This window comes from Chiroxiphia lanceolata, chromosome 19, assembly GCF_009829145.1.
Source record: "Chiroxiphia lanceolata isolate bChiLan1 chromosome 19, bChiLan1.pri, whole genome shotgun sequence".
In the NCBI taxonomy this organism is placed as follows: Eukaryota; Metazoa; Chordata; class Aves; order Passeriformes; family Pipridae; genus Chiroxiphia; species Chiroxiphia lanceolata.
In genome coordinates, this window is record NC_045655.1 from 6,677,930 (window position 1) to 6,698,708 (window position 20,779).

At 40.4% G+C, this 20,779-nt stretch overlaps 1 protein-coding gene across 11 annotated transcripts; it reads left to right on the forward strand.

The window, feature by feature from the left end:
• The first annotated feature begins 479 nt into the window (after window positions 1-479).
• On the forward strand, window positions 480-19,731 carry LUC7L3 (LUC7 like 3 pre-mRNA splicing factor). Of its 11 annotated transcripts, XM_032707094.1 has the most exons (13): window positions 480-693; window positions 7,275-7,341; window positions 8,333-8,372; window positions 8,599-8,743; window positions 9,750-9,824; window positions 9,913-10,017; window positions 11,130-11,291; window positions 11,705-11,979; window positions 12,494-12,654; window positions 17,525-17,665; window positions 17,771-17,876; window positions 18,294-18,359; window positions 19,210-19,731. In XM_032707094.1, exons 1-12 carry the CDS (start codon window positions 595-597, stop codon window positions 18,316-18,318), a joined length of 1,401 nt encoding a protein of 466 aa, XP_032562985.1. In that variant the 5' UTR covers window positions 480-594; the 3' UTR covers window positions 18,319-18,359; window positions 19,210-19,731. The 11 variants fall into 11 exon arrangements, 10 of the variants coding, with proteins under 10 accessions (XP_032562985.1, XP_032562984.1, XP_032562986.1 ...); XR_004360370.1 differs by having other exon boundaries at window positions 17,771-18,359; XM_032707093.1 differs by having other exon boundaries at window positions 18,294-19,731.
• Window positions 19,732-20,779: the final 1,048 nt, after the last annotated feature.

Below are 20,779 nucleotides of genomic sequence, written 5' to 3' on the forward strand. Positions count from 1 at the left end.
GCTGGACACAGTCTTAAGCTGCGCCAGGGGAGGTTTACGTACGACATTAGGAAGAAGTTCTTTACAGAGGGAGCGATTGGGCATTGGAACCATCTGCCCAGGGAAGTGGTGGAGTCACCGTCCATGGAGGTGTTCAAGAAGAGACTGGACGTGGCAGTCTGTGCCGCGGTCGAGTAGGCAAAGTGGTGTTAAGTCAAAGATTGGAGTCGATGATCTCAGAGTTCTTTTCCAACCTAGTTGTTTTTTGTGATTCTATGACACCACACAGGGCAGGACAGTGTCTGCCATGACACCACACAGGGCTGGGCACTGTGTGGCTCCCGCCATCCCTCACATCGAGCCACACACGGGTGTCGCTGTTTCCTGTTTCGCCGTTTCCCGGGGGTTCGTCCCCTCAGTCCCCTGAGCCGCCGCTCACCCCGCGGCTCCCGGGGCCGGGCCACGAACCGCGGCCGTGAGGGCCCGGCCCGCGCGGTGCATTGTGGGCAGGGCGAGCGCCGCCGCCATTTTGTCTCTGTCAGGCGCGGCGCGGGCGGTCGGGGCGAGGCGGCCGAGTCGGCGTGTGGCGAGGGGGGATTCGGCCAGGACGACACGATGATATCGGCCGCCCAGCTCCTCGATGAGCTCATGGGCCGGGACAGGAACCTGGCCCCGGATGAGAAGCGCAGCAACGTGCGGTGGGACCACGAGAGCGTGAGTGCAGCGGGGCCGCCTCTCCCCTCTCTCCCTCTTTCCGCTCCCGCATCGCGGAGGGCCGGAGGGTTTGTCAGAGCGACGTGGGAGGCTTCTCCCGGCCCGGGGGCAGCCGCGAGGGAAGAGGGAAGGGGAAAAGGAATGAGGTGCCGGGCAGCGCGGGGGGTTCCCCGTGTTTTGGCGGGGTGCGGGTCGGGCCCTCGGCGCTGGGCCCTGCATGGCGGCCGGGGGCGGGCCGGGCCCTCCGTGCGCGGGAACCGCGCCGGGCCCTCACCGGGAGCAGGAGGAAGAGGAGAAGGAGGAGGAATAAGATCCCGCCACAGCCAGGCTGTTGTTGTGCTGCTGGAGGGACAGCCCCGTTGTTTGGGTGTCGGCGGCCGGGGCCGCGGTTAACGGGAACGGGCGGTCCGAGAGGGCCGGTGGTGGCGGAGCTCTCTCGTGGGGAGACACAAATACAGTGCGGGGAGAGAGGGTGAGGTTAAAAGAATTCTGCGCTTTTGAGTAGAAGCTGCTGGCTTGCGCGAAGAGGGATGAGACAGATGTTGGTAGTTTGGAAGGCAAATGTCCCTGGATCTCTTCCTGAGGGTGGTGTTGGGGGAGGAAGCAGGAGGGTCCGGGAGTACCGGCTTTAACGTCTGCAGGTTGTAGCTCAAGAACAACCGTAGGACTTCTGAAACGAAGCTTTGTCTAGGAAAAGCTTGATTGTTTTCATACCTTCTCAGTCAGAGGAAGGTGGGGGGGAGCACACAAACATAAACAGGACTGTTTTTTAGCAGTACTTACGTATATTTGTTATTGTGGTGATTCATTCATTTTCTGCAATAAGTAACCCAAACAGGACTTCTAATTATTATTTTATTATTATTTCGGAGTGGTGTTTCTGCCCAGGAATGGTGGAGCTTTAATGAATGATGACTTTTAGTGACGGCCATCATAGTCGTATTGTAAGTTATTTCAGAAAAACTCAGTGGTAGCCACAAAGTTCCTGTAACTGCTTCTTTGGGAGAGATGAACACTGATGTGTTTTTTAGTTTTATTTTCTCTTCGTTCATTATATATTTTTCGAGTTAAAGTGCACACTTACAGTAATTTATCACCTATGCAATGGGAATTTCTGTGGTTTAAGCTGCACAAAGCGTTTGGCTCCTCCCCCTTTAGCATTTTCTTGGGATGTTGTTAAATTGGAAAGAGGGAGAAATCCTTGGGTTTGGCTGTTCTAAATCGCATCTTAATCACAGAAGCGGAAATTTCATGTTTTTAAACGAGAGATATGTCATTATAAGGATGGACAGTACACGTTTGAATTTGCCTTGCAATGCATGAGATAAGGACCAGTATCTGTGCTGCCACAGATTTTGCAAGTGCGAGTCCCTCCCTTGAAAAATGCTGCTGTATAGGTAAGCAGTGGGAGTCAGAAGGAAATTGTGAGTTCAGGACCTTCTTTATGTTTTTCTAGACTTATTAAGCAAATATCATTATTCAGTGAGGTGTTCAGTTACATTTTCTTTTGATTGTGAACTCAAAATAAGAAGGAGTTATATGAAAAGTGAAGTGAATGGCTTGAGCCATGTTGGTCCAGGTAAGACAGATAAGGGGATTGGTTTGGTTTATTCCTTAATGTGAGAAAGACTTTTTTTTTCTTGGTGTGGTTTTTTTTTTCCCCCCTCATTCTCTTTTGACAAGTTTGGATTGTTTTCTTCATCTTCGAGTGAGCAAATCACAGAATATTTTCAGGGTTTTTTTCAATTACAGTTTTAGGCTGAAGAGTTTGACTGTAATCACAGGACTCTGTCTCTAAGCTCTTGCTCAGTTCTGTTGTTTCAGAACTGAGCTGTCTCTCCTTCCCAGCCCTCTGACAGCTCAGACAGTAAGATCTGTCCCGTGTCTGAGTCCAGCAGGACTGTTACAGCCTCAGGGTTGAGCCTTCAGTTTTGCAGGAACTGCTGCTGTTTGCTCACCTTTTGCTTTTATTTATAAGTTTATAGGCTCATAATTAAATACCACCTCTCTGAAAGGAATGTTCTCCCAGGTTCCTGTAGTCAACTGAGGAGTTCATAAAAAACAAAAATTACCGTTAAAACACGTGTTCGACTTTCTGCATCTCCTAAAGATTCAGTTTGCAGTGCTGACATGTCTTAAAACACAGGAAATGCAGATAAGGTTCAAATAGTAACGTTAATTCCTCTCCCTGACTGCTCTTCTGCTTTTCAGATGAAATACATGTGCTAATGTTGTTTTTTCTGAGATTGGACATAGATAACCACGCAGCCTTTTCAGTGTCAGCATGTTGTATTCCTCCCAAAGTTTAGGATTTTGTGTCACATTTCATCAGTTTTAGACATGGAATATTATCAGAAGAAGCTGATCTGTATTTTGTTTATCATTTGGAAATTGCATCTAGGTGGCTCTGAGAAGCTGGAAGATGCAGTGAAATACAAGATGGGAGTGGAAGAGGAAGGTGTGTGAGCAGTGTGTGTGATAGCTGAGCCTTTATTTGCAGAGCCAGTGAAACACGTTGATCTGTATTGTAAAACCTTTTGTAGAGCTAAAGTTCTTACTTTAAAACTATATCATGATTAAAGCCTTTCATATTTAAAAATTGGAATCCCACTTGCTGTATATTTCAGTATTGCAGCATGTCCTTAGGTGATCAATCCTGTTTTGGCATATAGGCTTTGTTTTGTATAGGGAGATAATTATTTGTATCATTTATTTCAGTCTTTCTGCTTACTGTTGAGTGTGTTTCTGGAACAGTAACTCTATTGATTCACACCTTGCTGCTCTAATATGGTACCTGCACAAAGCGAGCTCATGGAAACAGTGATTGCGTAAGAGTTCTGAGGCTGTTCTGTAGCACAGGAGAGCCCAGCATGGACTGCCTGTGCTCTGTGTAAGGCTTTGAAATTGTGGTGCTTCCTTCAAGGCAAAGTCATGTTTTCAGATAGCAGGGAGGGGTGAGGAGCTGGAGAAATAACTGTGACCCGTTATCTCTGATAATGCAGTTTCTCAAAATGAAGGTTCTGTTTTCAGAATATGATGTGATGGTTTTAGGTATTTATGATGTGTTACACTTTTATTTTTATAATACCAATGACCTAAATGCATCTAGGTAGAATTTAAGGACTTAATCCTTCAGGGGATGGAGGGAGAGGGCTTAAGTGTTATTTGTTTTGGAAGAATATTAGTAATGGAAGGTTATCTGTAAGAGTGGGTTTGGAAGAAGGGCTTATGTTTGTTTGGGTTTGGGTGGGCGGGCATTGCTCATAAATGTCTGATGCATGGGAGCTTTAATGGTTTCAAAGAACTAATCTGTGTGAAGGAATTTACTAGTTTTTGATGTGTAAGCCATAACCTGCTGGATTTTATTCTCAGTCTTTTTACTAGGAATTGTCTGCCTAAAGGAATTTACTTGCATGATTGTTTATCATTGTTAGAGAGATACTTCTCCCTCAGTAAATAAATTTCTTGCAGAAGAGAAGTGTATTAATGTAGAAGCATAAACCATAGAGAGCTGTCAGTAGCTTCTTTATATGGGAAAGCTTTGAACTGCTTCCCAAACTCCAGAAGAGCTTGCAATTCTTGTTGTTAACTTAGTGGACATAGAAGTAGAGGATACTACTTTCCCACTTCCAGGAGATTTCAAGGATTAGTGAATTTGAGATGAAGAAGTGGAAATTCCAAGTGCCTGTGTGCGTTCTAGTGTCTTATCGAAATGTGAGATCCCAGGGGCTTTGAGACTCGAGCTGTGGCTGATCCTGCTGCAACACTTTGACAGTAACATTTCTGTTGCACCTTCTTGGTAGTGGAGTCCTCAGAATAATTCGGCAGAAAGGAATAAATGCTTGTTACCTGCCTAGGGAATTATCCATACTGAGCTGCCTCCTGCATATATGGCATGTACTTCCATATTACTTGTGCTAAGTGCAGTGGCCTGATAAGCCATGGACAAGTGATGTCAATTGAAGCTCATCAGTCACCTCTGTTTCAGCCCTTTAATGGCTCTGTGATGCTTCAGCCATTCCTTGTCCCTTTCTGTTCTTGCTCATCATTGATTATTTAGGACTGACTGTGAGTGCAGTTGATGGTGTGTTCAGCCTGGGAAGGCAGATGCTCCACGTGGTGAAGCTGAGCTGGAAGTAAGATTCTGCAGGATTCTAGCAAGCTGTATTTTTCTGTTGGTGAGCATAAGGAAATAGGTATGGGAGGGGAAGAAAATTGCTGCAGACACAATGGTCTGAACCAGTCAGAAGTGAGTACTTCTCTGCAGGTGCCTCCTAGGAGAGAATGTCCTGTAATTCACTGGGTGCCATCCTAGTGCTGGTAGGAGAAAATTATGGCAGCTTTTCAGTGTGGGCAGGTTTTGTCATCGGTTTGGATTTGGGGTTTTTGTGTTTGATTGGGTTTTTAATATATAAGTAATTAAAACAGGATGTGACTGTTAAAGCTGCATATTTTAGTATTGGTTACTACAATTTTTCACTGTAGCTATCTTCTTCATAAGGGGAGGCTTTTCCTAGGAGTGCTGCTTCATAAAGCAGTTTTAATAATTTCTGGTTTTGGGTGGGAGTGGGGTTTTTTGTTCTATGTTGAATAACTTTTCCTTTGCTCCTTTTGTTGCTGCTTGTTTCAGAAGTGTTACAGAGCAGTTTGCTTAGTTTTTGAGTTGATAAGAGATACTCTACAACTTTTTAGCAGCATAATAGGGTCAGACTATGCTCTCTGTGTCTTAGGAAATTTGTTTAATCCATCCCTGAAATTTTTTGAGAAGTGCCTTTTCACTGATCCTAAAACTTGAATGTGAGGATGAGAAAATGGAGGAAGAAGCTAATGTAGAGAGAAATTAAGTTTCAGATGGCAAGTACAGGAGTTCTTACCAGAAACTCTTCCCTTGAAACATCTTGATATTAAAACAAGGGATATTGCAACTTTCAGAGAAGAGAGCAGATTCAGAAATCAGATTTTGTCCAGTATCTTTCTCCTTGCTTCTGAGAAGAAAAAAAAAAAAAAAAGTGATTTTATATATTTTCTTAGCTGTTCTTAATAAATTACTTCAAATAGGTGCCAGTGTCCTAACCTGGATCGTGGGAGAAGTATTCACATTATATAATGAGAGATTTTTTTGTTTGTTTGTGTTTTGTGTCCATGGCTTGTCAGTAGAAAGCCTGATTGTTTTTCTGTGTAATCTGTAAAGCAGTCAGTAGAGTTTTAACTTCCGTAGCCTGATTTGCAGTCTGGCAGTTAGCTTGGAAAAATAAATCAGACTGATCTTATTTGGGCAACTGGTGTCACAGGCATTTCAGTGAGGTGGTGGTGTGGGGTAGGTTGGGGGTCTCTCTCCTAACCCCCATTTGTTCAAATACTTCAGATTTTGTCTTGAGAAATAATAGTTTGCAAATCTTTGTCCCTGGTGTATGTGAGAGCATCAGATGGCTGTAGTAGCAATCACAGTTATTGGATTTGCCAAACATTAGAAATTGGTGTAACATAAAGGAGGTGTTGGAAGAATGTCCAGGCTAGTTTTGGATTTACACCTTAGTTAATGGCAGTCACATCTACAAGAATGGTCTAGTGAAGACTTAATTATTTGAAATGTTTATGAAGTTAGGGGTGAAGGGATTTCTGATTTTCCCTTTTGGCTGTTCTGATGGATAGGCAGGAGATATTTCTGTGTTACGAACTTCAGGGACTGACCAACTTGACTAGCTAAGCCCATGCCCATGGGTGAGGGTGAATAATCTTTTTAACAAAAGCTGCTTTTATCCCATCATATGTTAAGTATTTACTCGCTAGACTTTACAGTTTGGTGGTTTTTTTGAACTTTCTGGTGGTATTTTTCTGTTATCAAAACCTGACTTGGTAATGCAAAACCAGACTATGCAGAAACAAACCAAACCCTTTGTGAGTTGGCAGGAAACCAGGTTAAAAGGAGTGTCTTCTCTGCCTGCCTGAAGGGGTATATGATGTCTCTTTGCCTCTCATTCCTAAAGTAGGGATTTTTAAAAGCATTGGAGTGGGAAAGCTTCTGGAGAGTTACCATACATATTCCTAAGTGTTCTAATTGCCCTCGGAATCCTTGAGACAGTACCTGGTGTTTGGCTGCTGGTGGCTCCTGTTCTCCAGGCCAGGAGCTCTGAGGAGGTGAAGCCTGAACACAGAGTTGTTCCCAGCAAGCAGAGGAATTTGTTCCACGCTTCCATGGCAGACATTGTCACCTCTTGTAGCTTTTCACACTTAAAGAATTTCATTGTAACTTATTAAATAGTCCAGTCTGATTTACTTCCGCTGGAAATATCAAGTATTTATATTTATAAATTGGTGACACTTTCCTGTAATCTTAAATATTTATTGGTAAAATTAAATACTATTATTGCAAGGGAAAGTAAGATTTTTGGTGTTTTGTCATCAAGATGCACCTTGTAGTACTTACTGCTGCCAAGAAATCCAGAGGGTGTGTAAAGTTTTCAGAAATTTTGTGGTGTACAAAGGAAAGATTTACACAGTATTTTAGAAATAGTGTTTACCTAAAATTGCCAATTTAAGAGACAAAAAATAACGCCTGTTTCTTTCTTCTCCTCTGTCAGGTTTGCAAATACTACCTTTGTGGCTTTTGCCCAGCTGAATTATTTACAAATACCCGTTCTGATTTAGGTAAGTTTATAAATCTTGACATTTTTATTCACTTACATGTAATTACAGCTGAGTTTTTGTTTGCAAACTGCATTTTTATTGTTAATTGCTCTGTCAAGACACTTGGAAAATAGGCTTTTATATTCCTAAAGGGTTGCCAGTGATATAATATGCTGAGAACAACATTTATTCCAGTTCCTACTTTATCTAAGTGGAAAAAACTGTATAAAATTTTTTATGTTACAGTGTGAGCTAAGTTACTGGGTTGGGGTGGTTTTCTCCTGCTGAAGTGTTGGCTTCTACTTTGATTTACTCTGCCTGGGCAGGGTTTTAACTGTTTTTGTGTGAGTGTATGTTATTGAGCTGCTTTACTTTAGAGACTCATCTACTGTAGTAGTTATTTCTGAAAGCCAGCTCTAAATTACTGATGGCTTTCAAGCAATGGTAGTTTGGAGATGGTAAGTAAGATTTCTTGTCTTAGAGTTAATTACTGAGTTCATTGATGAGTTTGAGAATGTGGGGAAGGTGGGAAGTTTTAACATGAGTACCTTTGTGAACTCTGAGCACATACCTCCTAATATGACTCTGAAGATCAGTGTTTTATGTAGCCAGCTTGTTGCAAAGAACACTGGAAATTAGAAAGTGCCCGATGAAATTACCCTTCATATGTAATTTTTCTTTAATTGTTTTTTAAGACCCCAGGTGTTTAAGATATTACATTGTTAGTTGAGATTTACTGATGTAAAACTTGATCTGGAAATTCTATTTTACGTGAAGACTTTGCATGTCACTCAGAGTCTGTTTTGGTTTTATAATTACTAAACCATACTGGCATGCCTTGTCTTTAATGTGTCTGTCAAGCTCCAAGCAAAGGAAGCAGAAAGGCAGAAGCATAAAAGTCCCTGGGAAGTGTTTGTAACTCTTTTCTCTCATGGTGCACAAACAAATGCTGATGGAATGTGAATACACCACTCAAGAATGCAAACTTTAACTTTCTGTGTTGTCTTTTTAGGTCCTTGTGAAAAAATTCATGATGAAAACCTACGTAAACAGTAAGTATGTTGGTCGATACGTTAAAGCAAATAGTGGTTTTGTTTGAAATTTGTTAAAAACAACCCAAACACGACAAAGTTATTGCTTTTTCATTTATGTAAACATTTGTTTAAATGTATAACACTCTCTTACTGTGAGCAAGAATTTATAATATTGTGTGTTTGGTTCCTTATTTTTCGCCTGTGGTGGATTGATGGGAGCTTTTGTTTGTAAATGTTTTACCAGGTATGAGAAGAGCTCTCGGTTTATGAAGGTGGGCTATGAAAGGGACTTCCTGCGCTATTTGCAGAGTTTGCTGGCAGAGGTGGAGCGCAGGATCCGGAGGGGCCATGCCCGCTTGGCACTGTCACAGAACCAACAGTCCTCTGGGGTGAGTCTGGAAGAACCACTGAGGCAGCTTTTCCTGCAGATAGCATCTTTGTGGTCTCTTTACCTTATCTTTTCGGGTAAAACATACTGTCTTCCAGAAGATTCCCTTTAGATAAGTCTCTTCATCTGCTAGCCAGCAGATTGCATCAAGCCCTAATGGACAAGCCAAGTGGCTCCACAGTCAGCAAGAGCCCCTCTCTTTTCTCCCCATCTGTTTATTTAGAATCAGTATCTCTTCTCTGCTGGGAATATTAATCCTGTCAAGTATTGGTTTTGCCCTGACCACCTCAATTTACCTTTTCTCCCTTAGCTGAATATTCCTCCTTCCCTGCACTAGTAAACTGTATCTTTTCCCATGATGGGTTTGGAGCAGTGACTGTGGCCCGTGCTCTGTGGGTTTTGTGACTGCCAGGGCAGCCTTGCTCCTTTTTGCTGCTTCACCTGATTCTTCTGTGCAAAGTCCAGTTGCTTCAGAAGGAGCTGTGGACAGTATCCAGTCAAGAGAGATATTGGTTGTGGAGCAGAGCAAAGGTGGGAGGGAGGCAGTAAGTCTAATTTGACAGCCTGCAGAGAGGACACTGCTAACAAATACATCTTGGAAGTGACATTCTTTTTGCATTTGTGCTCAGAAGTCGAATTTCAAAGCCCACGGAACTTCTAAGTCATACTTGAATGTCTGCAAAGATATGTAACAGCTGCATGGCAGTTTCAGAGTTTAAATTTAGGGCTTTGAATTTGGATATCTTACCTTTTATGGGCCAGAACCTTGAACATTTTTGTTGACTTAGGCTGAATTAGTGTGACTAGACTCAACAAGGGTGGAGTAAGCTGTGTCAAGCAATGTTTTATATTAGACTAGACTATTATTAGTAGCAGGAGGACATTATTCCTGAAGTGTCTCTGAAATATGAGAAGACATACCTTTGTGTTTTAAAGCTGTTTTAACAAAAGAAGAAAATCCAACAAGCAAACAAAAAACCTCCAACTCACACTTGTACTGTTTGCAGGGAGCAGGACCTACCGGTAAAAACGAGGAGAAGATTCAGGTGTTAACTGACAAAATTGATGTACTTCTACAACAGGTGAGGGTTTTTTAACCCCCCTAAGAGAGATCTCTTGCTTTTGTTACTTGATCAGAAGTTACATTTGAATTTTTTTATTGTCCTTTAGATTGAAGAACTGGGTTCAGAAGGAAAGGTGGAAGAGGCACAAGGAATGATGAAACTTGTTGAACAGTTAAAGGAAGAGAGAGAATTGCTGAGATCTACAACTTCAGTAAGTTATGTGTTTGTTTTTTGTCAGACATTTCAAAATTTGGTGCAGCAGTACATTCCGAATAACCTTGTCCTTCCACTGAAGGCATGCAAGGTCTGAGCAGAATTGATTAGATAATAACAGGACATTTAAACATGTTAATCCAATGTTTTATTTTGCATTCCACCTTGAGAGTGGGCTTCCTGCAAACAAATTATGAAATTATTCACCCAGCAGTCCTGGAGGTGAGCTTGCACCTTACTCTGGTTCTGGTCTCAGTTAAACTTTACCCTGCAGCCTCTGCAGTATAATTTTACTGAATTACCACTGTGACTGTTACAGAAAACCCTTGTGTCAGGGCTGTGGCTGTAGACAGGCATCTATCTGACTTTGAGAGCCACAGAAACCAGAGGGAATGTGTTAAGTAGCAAGTTCCTGTCAATAAAAAGGAGCTTAAGTTTAAATATTATATTTTGGAGTTTAATGAAATGCTCATATTGAGAGTCTTATTTTTTAAAAGTTCTTAAATGTTGCAGGCAGTGTGTTTATGTCCACAGTGTATGATTCATGGACATTGTACAGCAGTAATCACACTTGGGTTTATGTTGAAATTTCAATGTATTTCTCATATTTCTGTTGAATCAGTCTGACTGTTATCCTTTTAAAGAGAAGCTCATCATTCCTTTTTTTATTTCTTCATGGGATATTCTAGCCTTTTGATTCCTTGAGACATGTTCCAGGGTTATTCTGCAGCTCCTGACATCTCAGTTGATGCAAAAGAAATCATCTTAAAACTGAAAAGGAAAGCTGTAAAAGAAAAACTTACAATTTTGTTTTTCTGAGATTGCAAGGAAGCTGCAAATATTACTGTGTACATGCAGTGAGGAGTAATTCTGTGGTTTCTATTGGACTCCTTCCTTGTGGCTCACAGGGAATGACTGTAGGTATCCTCTTTTTGTCCTGTTCACCCTGGTAGATGCAGTGCCCTGAAGACAAAGCAGGCAGATACAGTTTTCAGCTTTCAGTAGTGCCTGGGATTTGACAAAAGTAACAGTAAAGTTCTAAAACTCTTCACTGGCTTCTGGCTAAAACTTGTTTTTCTTTTGCCTTATCAAATATTTTTCTTTCTGCAGACAATTGAGAGCTTTGCAGCCCAAGAAAAACAAATGGAAGTTTGTGAAGTTTGTGGAGCCTTTTTAATTGTAGGAGATGCACAGTCCAGGGTAGATGACCACTTGATGGGAAAGCAGCACATGGGTTATGCCAAAATAAAAGCTACTGTAGAAGATTTAAAAGTAAGTATTTCCTCCAGTTTCTGAACATGATAAAATTGCTTGGAGGTTTCCCATGGTACATAAAAGGCTGTCCAGTGGACTTCCTCAAGAGAGTGAAACACTCCAAGGAGTGGAATCCATTTAGGACTGTGCTTGACCTGACATGTTTTGTTGTGTATGGTTACACCAGGTACAAGCAAAGATGTAAATTCAGGTGGGAATTTTTATGGCCTTTGTTCTTGAGAGAAATAAGTTCTGTAAGACAAAGGATTTTCTTGTCAGGGATTTTAGGAAGTGCTGTCCTTTGTTTAGAAAATAACACTTGAAATATTTTAAAAGCTTAAGCTTCGCCATCCTCAGAATCTATAAACTGAGTATATTCAATGATTTAGCTTGACTGATCTTCATTTCTTCCTGTGAACTTGTTTTTTAAGGAAAAGTTACGAAAAAGAACAGAAGAACCTGACCGTGATGAAAGGTTGAAAAAAGAGAAACTAGAACGAGAGGAGAGAGAGAAAGAGAGGGAACGGGAAAGAGAAGAGCGGGAAAGGAAGAGACGGCGCGAAGAGGAAGAAAAGGAAAAGGAGAGGGCTCGTGACAGAGAGAGACGCAAAAGGAGTCGCTCCCGGAGTAGACACTCGAGCAGAACATCTGACAGAAGGTCACGAGACCACAAAAGGTCAAGAAGCAGGGAGAGAAGGCGAAGCAGGTACCTGTGTGTGTGTGTGTGATGTATTTTCATGTAACTTTCCAAGAGATAAAAATCTTGATCTGTCGGCCTGGGTCACATCACTGGTTTGTTAACTTCACTTTCTTAAGCAAAGACACACTTCATTGGTTCTAAGGATAAGCAAGTTTTTGCTGCATGTTCACTGTCTTCTCTCCATTTTTGGAAGTAGGTGACACCATTGTGGTGGAAGTGGTTTTATGAGGGAGCTCATAAAATTGCTCCCAAAGAATAGGGTCTTGTTTCTTACTTAAGTTGGTCTTTATTTTTTGGTGGTAGATATTTTTAAGCTGTGTAGTTATAAGTTGGAGTAAATGAAGAGGGCAATATGAAGCCAAGTCTAATGTACTGAGAAGTATTTAGATACAATATGTTAAGTTTTGTTTTCTGCAAATAACCAATATATTAGAAAGTGCTGCCGTTTCACTGTTTTATATTCTGAGTTAGAAAATAGCAGCTGAGATTGACATTTTTGACATTTTCTCTGAATGTTCAGGAGTCGTGACCGAAGGAGGAGCAGAAGTCACGATAGATCAGAAAGGAAACACAGGTCTCGCAGTAGGGACAGGAGACGGTCAAAAAGCCGGGATCGGAAATCCTACAAGCACAGAAGCAAAAGCAGAGAGAGAGAACAAGACAGGAAGTCAAAAGAAAAAGGTATGTTTGTGTAAAGACTGAGTTCATAGCAAGTTCTGAAACTAATCTTCCCTTAGGGTCTCAAAAGCTCTTAGTCTTTCAGTGAGTGACTGAAAGCTCTGAGCATCAAATCAGATCTGGTTTTATAGGCTGTGTATGTTGCTTTTAACCAATGTGGAGCATTTTTTTTCAGTTGCTGTTACTGCACGTGTGTGCATACATACACCTGTTGTACTTTGTCTGCAAATGAAGTGTGCAAGGATTTTTAAGACCTATTTACCTTTAGGAAAGCATGAACCTGTAATCATCATTTCCTAAGAGTGAATGTCTTACATTCCTACTGTTAGCAGATATTTCTGATATTACCCTTTGCAGGTACATGTTTTGTGGGAGATTGGTACCTCACTTTTCACCTGTCCCATCTATAACTTCTCAACACTATCATGTTTCCTTTCTTATCCTTTAACAGTACTTTTAAGGTGGTTTTTTTTCCATCTGTGAATGCAGTCCAGGATAAATCTTGCAGAATTTCTGTAATGTTCTAAATGACAATTCGTGCCTTCTCCCCAGTCTCCCGCTCTTCCCCCAACCCTTCTCCCTTGTTTTTTGTTCTGGCTTTTTGTTTGTTGTTTAAATGAAGTGAGTTTTGCTTTGTCAGTATTCAGGTGACAGAAAGCTGTGTTAGTCCTTGAAATGCTTTTGTAGCTGTACATGCCATGTACCACAGCACTGATGGTGACTCACTGCTTCACCGGAGGCCGGTGCTCGGAAACTTTAAGTAGAATTAAAAAGAGCTGCAGAGAGAACACTACAGATTCCCATTTTGTGAGAAGATACTAATTAACTGTTATTGCTAAATTTCCCCCTTTAAAAGTCTTTTGAAACTTCTGGAGGAGCGTAGTACTTCTGGCTTAAACCACTGGCTCTGGGGAGCTGACTAATGTCCAGTCCGAAACAGCCACCCCCCTCCACGGGCTGATCATCAGTAATGGATGAAACTATTCTTTTATGTTCCTAAGGTACTTTTGAGGTTCTCTGGAATGAAAGGTGCTCTGTGCATGTTTCTGGATTCCATAGGCCTGTCTGCCCCACCCTTACTTCTCCATATTTATCAAGCGGGTTAGTTGCCAAAATGTTGGTAATGCTTCATATATTTCTCTTGCCTGACCTCCTTGCACTGTTGTAATTTTTCTGGTTTATACTGTGGGGCATCTTTAGTATTGATTCTTCTCTCGCTTTCCTTTGCCTTACAGGCAAGTGGTTTTAGCTGCTTGCTTGTTGGCAGTGGAACTGATGGCGGGCTTTAAACTCAGACAGTGTTGCAGCCTAAATCTGTCCATTTGTTACTCTATTCCTACCTGATACTGTGCCCTTTTTGCCTGCTTTATGAACAGATTTCTCGTACTTGGTCAAGAATGTCCTGTTCTTCTGAATGTGTGTATCTGTGCATATAAATAACTGTTTTCTTATTTATTCAAATTTGCTCTGGTTTTGAGCTTTTCAGTTCTTTCCTTTATCTCCCCATAAACAGAGGAGCTAGTGAATGAACTTCTTTCAGCATCTCAGTATTTTTAGTTTTAACTTGACTGATTTCCTTGCTGGCTGTTTTATTTGCTGCTTGCTACTTTCTTCCTCCAGAAATGAGAACAGTGAGGTGATGCTGTGAGCTGTGATGAAAATTCCACCTGGGAAAATCAATAACTTTGTTTGACTATGCAGTCCTAACTTCTGTAGAAACACAAATAGGCCTTAGAGCAGGACTGTAATGCTGAAGAAGTTTGTGGTTTTCCCTTTGCTGAGAAAATCTTTAGCAGAAAAAAATACCAAAAAGGTGGAGGGGGAGGAAAAACCCAAAGTGGTAGTAGTTACTAAGCAAACATTGAATTTCTGTAAGCATTACATCCTCATGTTTGCAATGTGGCACTGTAGATAAGTGGTTAAGTGGAGAGCTTTAGAGATTCATATATTTGAAGCACGTGGCTTCCTACTCTACTCTTTGCACAGAAAGTAGTAATGTAGAAGTTAAGATTTAACTTACTACATTTGATGCTGCTTTGGGAATATTGGCTTCAGAATCTAGTTGTCTTTATAGGCACCACTGATCTGCAGTTACAAAAGTAAGCAGCAAAGGCCTGGCTGTAACTGCTCATGTAGTGCTGTTCACCTGGAAATCTCAGGCTGCTTTATAAACAGGACTCTTTAACACCAAAAAACCAAGGCACAGTTGCCCAAGACTTGCCTACCATTACTCATTAATTAGTGCCACACTTTAAAAACTCAGAAGTCCTGACTTCTTGTTCACTAAAATACTGTAGAAGACAGCAACCAAGGTTGCAAGAAAAAAGTCCATGTTAAAAGGGAGACACATAATTTGTGGCTCAGCTTCCAGGGACAGGGATACATTTGCTAGAGGAGGGAGCCATCAGCCATAAACACCAGCTTAATGTAAACTGGCAAACACAGCTACTGTTCAAGTAAACTCTCAAGAGTAGATGAAATAAATAGGGTTTTTTAATAAGAAAAGGAAAACTGCTCTCCAAGTACCTTTGTTTTATGAAGGGTTAATATTGGAATGGGCCTCCAGACCACTTAAGCTTGGCACTTTACCTTCCTTAATCTGGATTCTGATACTTATATAAAAATAATTGTGATTGTGTTTTTGTATTAGTGATTAAACCTCAGCAAACACTGCCAGAACACCCAAACCCTCAGTGATACTGGATATTATGTTTGACTGATTTTTGCATTCTCTGAACAGTAAAACCATTCATTTTGTCGTGGTAAGAATTCTCACAAAATACATCTCAGTTGCCCACATGAACTCAAACAGAAAAATGTGCATGTGTTGAATCAGGAAACAAAGTCAATATTATGTGATTATACCTGATAGATCACAGCTGAAATAATACACACAGTTTCAACAGCAAACTAACTGTATGTGCTTTTAAAGAGAGAACTCTTACTGATTAAAAATACAGTGGAGGAACTTAATTTCTTGCAGATACTCCAGAAGTTGAAAAGTTCAGTTACTGGACTATTTGTTGAATACACTTTTTCAGTTCTGCTTGGCCAGCTGGAGGTTTGCTCTGGTAAACCTATTTTATTACTAAAATTTTTTAGAAGAGTTTCATCTTTTCATACCACAGTTTAACAGTAGTTTTTTTTTAACCTTAAACCAAATTATCCTTCCTGACCAAATCCAAGCAAACAAACAAGACAGAACAAAACCCTGCACACTGCACATCCATAGGGCTATTAAGATCTACCATATCTACATAGGACAGAAGATAAGATTATTGGACTGACTACTAGTCCTCTGCGGGGAAACAAGACTACTATTCCTCAGTGGATCTACGTGTGCACCGGAGATACCTTTAAGACACAAATGAAGACTTTTTAACAAGGTTAGTTAGAGTGCAATCTACCTGCAAACCCGAGGGCAGACAGATCCAAAATGACTTAGTCCTTCAGTGTGACGTTGCCCTGTGCTTTCTCCAAGCACCCTGCACTGGATGTGCTGCTGCAGGTGAATCCTCAGTACTGGTGGTCATTAGGCAGTTGCCCTCATTGCTGTGTGGGGGCTTTACCCCCCCCCCCCTTTTGGTGATCTGTTGTAAAACAAAGAAGGTGGGATGTTGCTGCTCTTTGAAAGCTTAATTTCTTGCTTTGTCTTCTGGAATATAAAAGTGTGTTATGCCAGTCTAGGTGATAACGTTATTTAAAATAGCTTTTTCAGAGTGTTCGATCTGTGGGCTCCTGTGTTGGGGATTTATATATCTATATTATTTATTTTAATTGCCCGGATAGCAGGGAATAATCAGAAAAAAAGAGCATGAATGTTGTTCTGTATGATGACATCTGAGAGGTTGGTTTTTTGCATTTTTTTTTTCTCTCCAAAGTGTCTTTACTGATCAAGGGTTGAATATTATGGTTTGAAATAATACAGAAAGAACTGATATTTTTATTAAATTTGCAAATACTGAATTTACAGATGAGGCACATAGCTCTAATACTGAATGTTTTTCTTCCCATGGAAATATTTTTACTTCTGGCTTCCTTCCTTCTTTGAAGATTATTGAGGAAAAGATGGGTTTTTCAGCAGTGTAGCAAATGCTTCAGTCAGCTTTCCAATTCATGATGAAATTGTGGGGTCCTTCCCATCTTGCTCTTTCTTTGCCTCTGAAAAAAATGGCTTTTATATATCTTTGAAATTGTCTCCCCAAGCCTTTTTAACGAGTGGTTTATAAATGACCGATGTTTTTATAAAATGGAGAATTAATAATGCTGACAAACGTGGCAGCTTCAAAGTTAATTTTGATTGTCACTGTGATCCCCACCCTCAAAGCTGCCAGTGCTAAATATTGTTTGTTTCCCCAAGTATTTGATAGTTTGGGATTGCTGCTTTTTTAATTGGCAAGTATCGATTTATTTGATAACGCACCAATGCATTGTCCCACCACTCTTTCCTGATTCTCTTTCAAGAACCATACTTAATGAGAATTGTACACCAAAGAAGGCCCTACACATCAGAAATTAAAACTTGGGGACCAGAAGAGTCCCAAAATAAGTAAGGAAGCCATACACCATAATTACACATTTGCCTAACCTCTTTAACCCCCAATTTGTGTATTTTGACAGAGAGCTGAGTAGCTGCCTCTGTTAGGAGGTCTGACCTTTCTCCTCTTCCCCCACCCTCTACTGTCCCCTTTTACCTTTATTTTGTCCCCTCTCCATTCCAGCATGGTAGTCTGAAGCCTATTTCTGTAACTTTATGAGTACTACTGTTATTGCTATAAAAGTAATTGTCCCATTTTGTATGCAGTATGTATCTCACATGTGCAATGTTTGTTTTTACTTTGAAATCCATGGTCAATGTCTTCTTTCATGGCAGAAAAGAGGGGATCTGATGATAAAAAAAGTAGTGTGAAGTCCAGTAGTCGAGAAAAACAGAGTGAAGACACAAATACAGACTCGAAGGAGAGTGAGACTAAGAATGAGGTCAATGGGACCAGTGAAGACATTAAATCTGAAGGTGACACTCAGTCCAATTAAAACTGATCTGATATGACCTCAGATCAGACAGAGGTAAGTGCATTATTTCAAACTTTGATTAGGGCTTTTTGTTACTGTTTAACAGTGCAGCGTAAGTATGCACAGATGAAGATGGAACTAAGTCAAGTAAGAAGACAAACTAAAGCACCTTCTGAAGGAAAAGACAGTGTAGTCCTGCAAAACATTTTGAGGTACATTGTTTTGTCTCAGCTATTTTGTAGCAGACTCGTGCCCCCATTAGTGTGCCTCTTTGGGACATATTTGTAATATAGTCACCATAGAAAAATTAATTATCCTTTTTTTAATTTTTAGGGATTTTGTTATCGTTTTTTAAAAAAAAGTTGAACTGTTTTTGTATTTAAGTCCATATTGTGTTGGTACATCAGCGGAAACTTTTGCTTTAATACTTAATATTTGAGGCACATGTTGGACTACTTTGTTTTCATATAAACTGCTAGTATTTCTTTGTCAAGGATGTTTCTAGTTTTTTTGCTTTATTGCCTTGCATTCTAATGCAGTTTGTTCTGTAACTCGAGAGCCAGTAGCATTGGATTGATGGAAGTGTAGGGTTTATGAATTATTGCAGCTGACTACCATACCTCACACAGCGTTGGTGTTGTGAGCGGCCCATGAAAAGCCAAATTAAAAATCAAGGATTCAGTCAAACTAAGCAGGTACTCATGCCAGGTACTCCTTTCTCTACCCACATCCATGTTTGAATGCTGTTGCCTGTAATCTTTAAGCTTACTGTTGTGTTTTTGATTTTGAAGATAGTGCAAAGGACTTTTTTTGTGTATTGTGTGAATACTGTAAATCTGATGTTAACAGAATGGAATTTTCTTTCAACTGTGTGTAGGGATGCAGTGCTGCCCAGAATTAGATATCTTTAAAGAGTTTAAAATGCAATAAACACTACATAATAATCGCCTTGTTACTTTCAATGCAATTCAAGTCTTTAAGAGGTATGTGCTTAATATTTCCTACTGTGTAGGAGAATTTGCAGTCAGCCATAGCACAGAGCAGTGGAATGGCTGGTTAACAGGCTTGTAAGGCAGATGTAAATGCAGAGACAGATGCCACCAAATGATTACAGTGTTGATGGCAGGAATGTATGCTGGAAACTGTTTGTGGGAAATGAAGCAGCTAAACAATAGGCAATACGATACTGTATTAAAAGGAAAATTGAAGTTTTTTCCCCACACTTGACATAGCTTTCTTACAGAAGGTCTTTAGTTGTATTCCTGAAGTAAGGAACTAACAGTGGAGAGTTCAGCTGATAAATGAGCTTCTTGCAACATAATTTGTTACTGTAGTTGCATTATGTATGCTAGGAACTCTTAAACACTTAATGTTGATATTAAACCATTAATGCTACATCATTGCTTCTAAAGCCAGTCATGGTCAATGGTGATGTTTCTGTAGAGTTAAGATGACAGCTAACAACTGGGCCAATGTATAGGAGTGGTAAACAAAATGCTCATAATGCTGTCTAATCGTCTGTTCTCCCAAAATTTTGCATTATAGGACTACTACGTGAAGAGTCTGCGAAGACAGTGGAAGACAGCTTAAACTGAAGATCTGCTTTAAAATGAGGTGAAAGAAAGCTGTAGTGGCGTAGAAAAATATAAAGTTGAGTTAGAATTTTTTTTTATAAAATTTAATTCAGGACTGGTGTTTCCTCCCAGAGTTCAGAAAGATGTGTTGATAATAGCACATATGCTACTGAGAATATAAGTCCTGTATACTTTTTTTTCTTTAAGACTTTTTAAGATAAGAAACCAACATAACCTGAACACATGGCTTGCTCAGTGTTTAATTGCAAGTTTTCATTCTTGGACTTTAAAACACAGGAATAAATGTTTAGTATTTGTGTGAATCGAACTAAAATGAATCCCATTTTTACAACTAAGCTATTCGTAGCTTCTTGATATACGAGAAATGGAAATAAAGTATCTTTGAATTTCTGTTACAAATTTGATTGTCTCTGTCATTGAACGTTTAATATTAAATAAGTTTCTTTCCTAATAAATCTACTCATGTCTTCAAGCTTAGTCCATTAATTTGGATGCTTAGTTATTCTGTGCTGTTTGTGGGTTTGGAATTTTTTGGTGCCATCAGTATTTAATTTCAAGGTCACTTTTTCAGCAGTTAGATGCTCTTGGGTTCAGTGTCCCCTAAAAAGTGCAGCTTTTGCTGCAGTTGGTTAAATTATAGAAATTGTGCAATAAAAGTGTAGGTATTAAGTCTTTATAAAAGCAGTTCAACTTTGAAAGCCTTATCAGGAAGATGCCAGTGCTGGGACTGGCCGTGAGACTGCACCATATTTGCTTTGCAGTATTCATTTGGGATATTAATTAACAACAATGCAGTTGGTAAGCACAGTCTGAATGTCAGAACAGATACAGGGGAAGGGAGATGTGCCTTATGCTTCCGTGTAGTGCAAGCAGGAGTAAAAGAACTGCAACCTGTACTAGTCAGTGCTGTGGCTGCAAGGCATTGAATTTACATTCTTTTAAAAAAGCACTGTCCTTCCCATTAGTATTCAGGACATGACTGTCCCTGTAACCGAAGTCAGACATGGACAGAGCACCACTGTGACTTGCTTGTGCTGATTGTGGTGTGCCTTGTGTGGCCTGTGTGTGTGCAAGTGCACTCAGAGTCTGCATGTTGGTCCCTCTGGTGAGTAGTGCTGGGGTTTGGATGAGGGGATGATACCACTTCCATTTTTGACTTTTATTGTTCTAGAGCAGATACTCATGCAGGGGCACAGGGCACTGAGACTGGGTGTGGTGGGGGTTTTGGAAAAAATAATGGAAGTGGGAGCAAGTAAAATGATTACCAAGTTCTAATTGCAGATACTTTCCTTCTGAAACTTGTGATACGAGATTCAGCCTCATCTTTCAGTGGCAAAAATGTTCATCTTGCACCTTTTCCTACACGTTTGTTACAGGACTTATATGTCCCCTTATTTAGCAGAAGTAAAAATGATAAAATGGGGTACCTTGTAGTAAATTAGGCTGGGATTCAGATTCTGACGTGTCTGATAGTGGAGTCTTTAGTGCTTTGAAGGTGAAGGAGAATTCTGTTTTGCAGA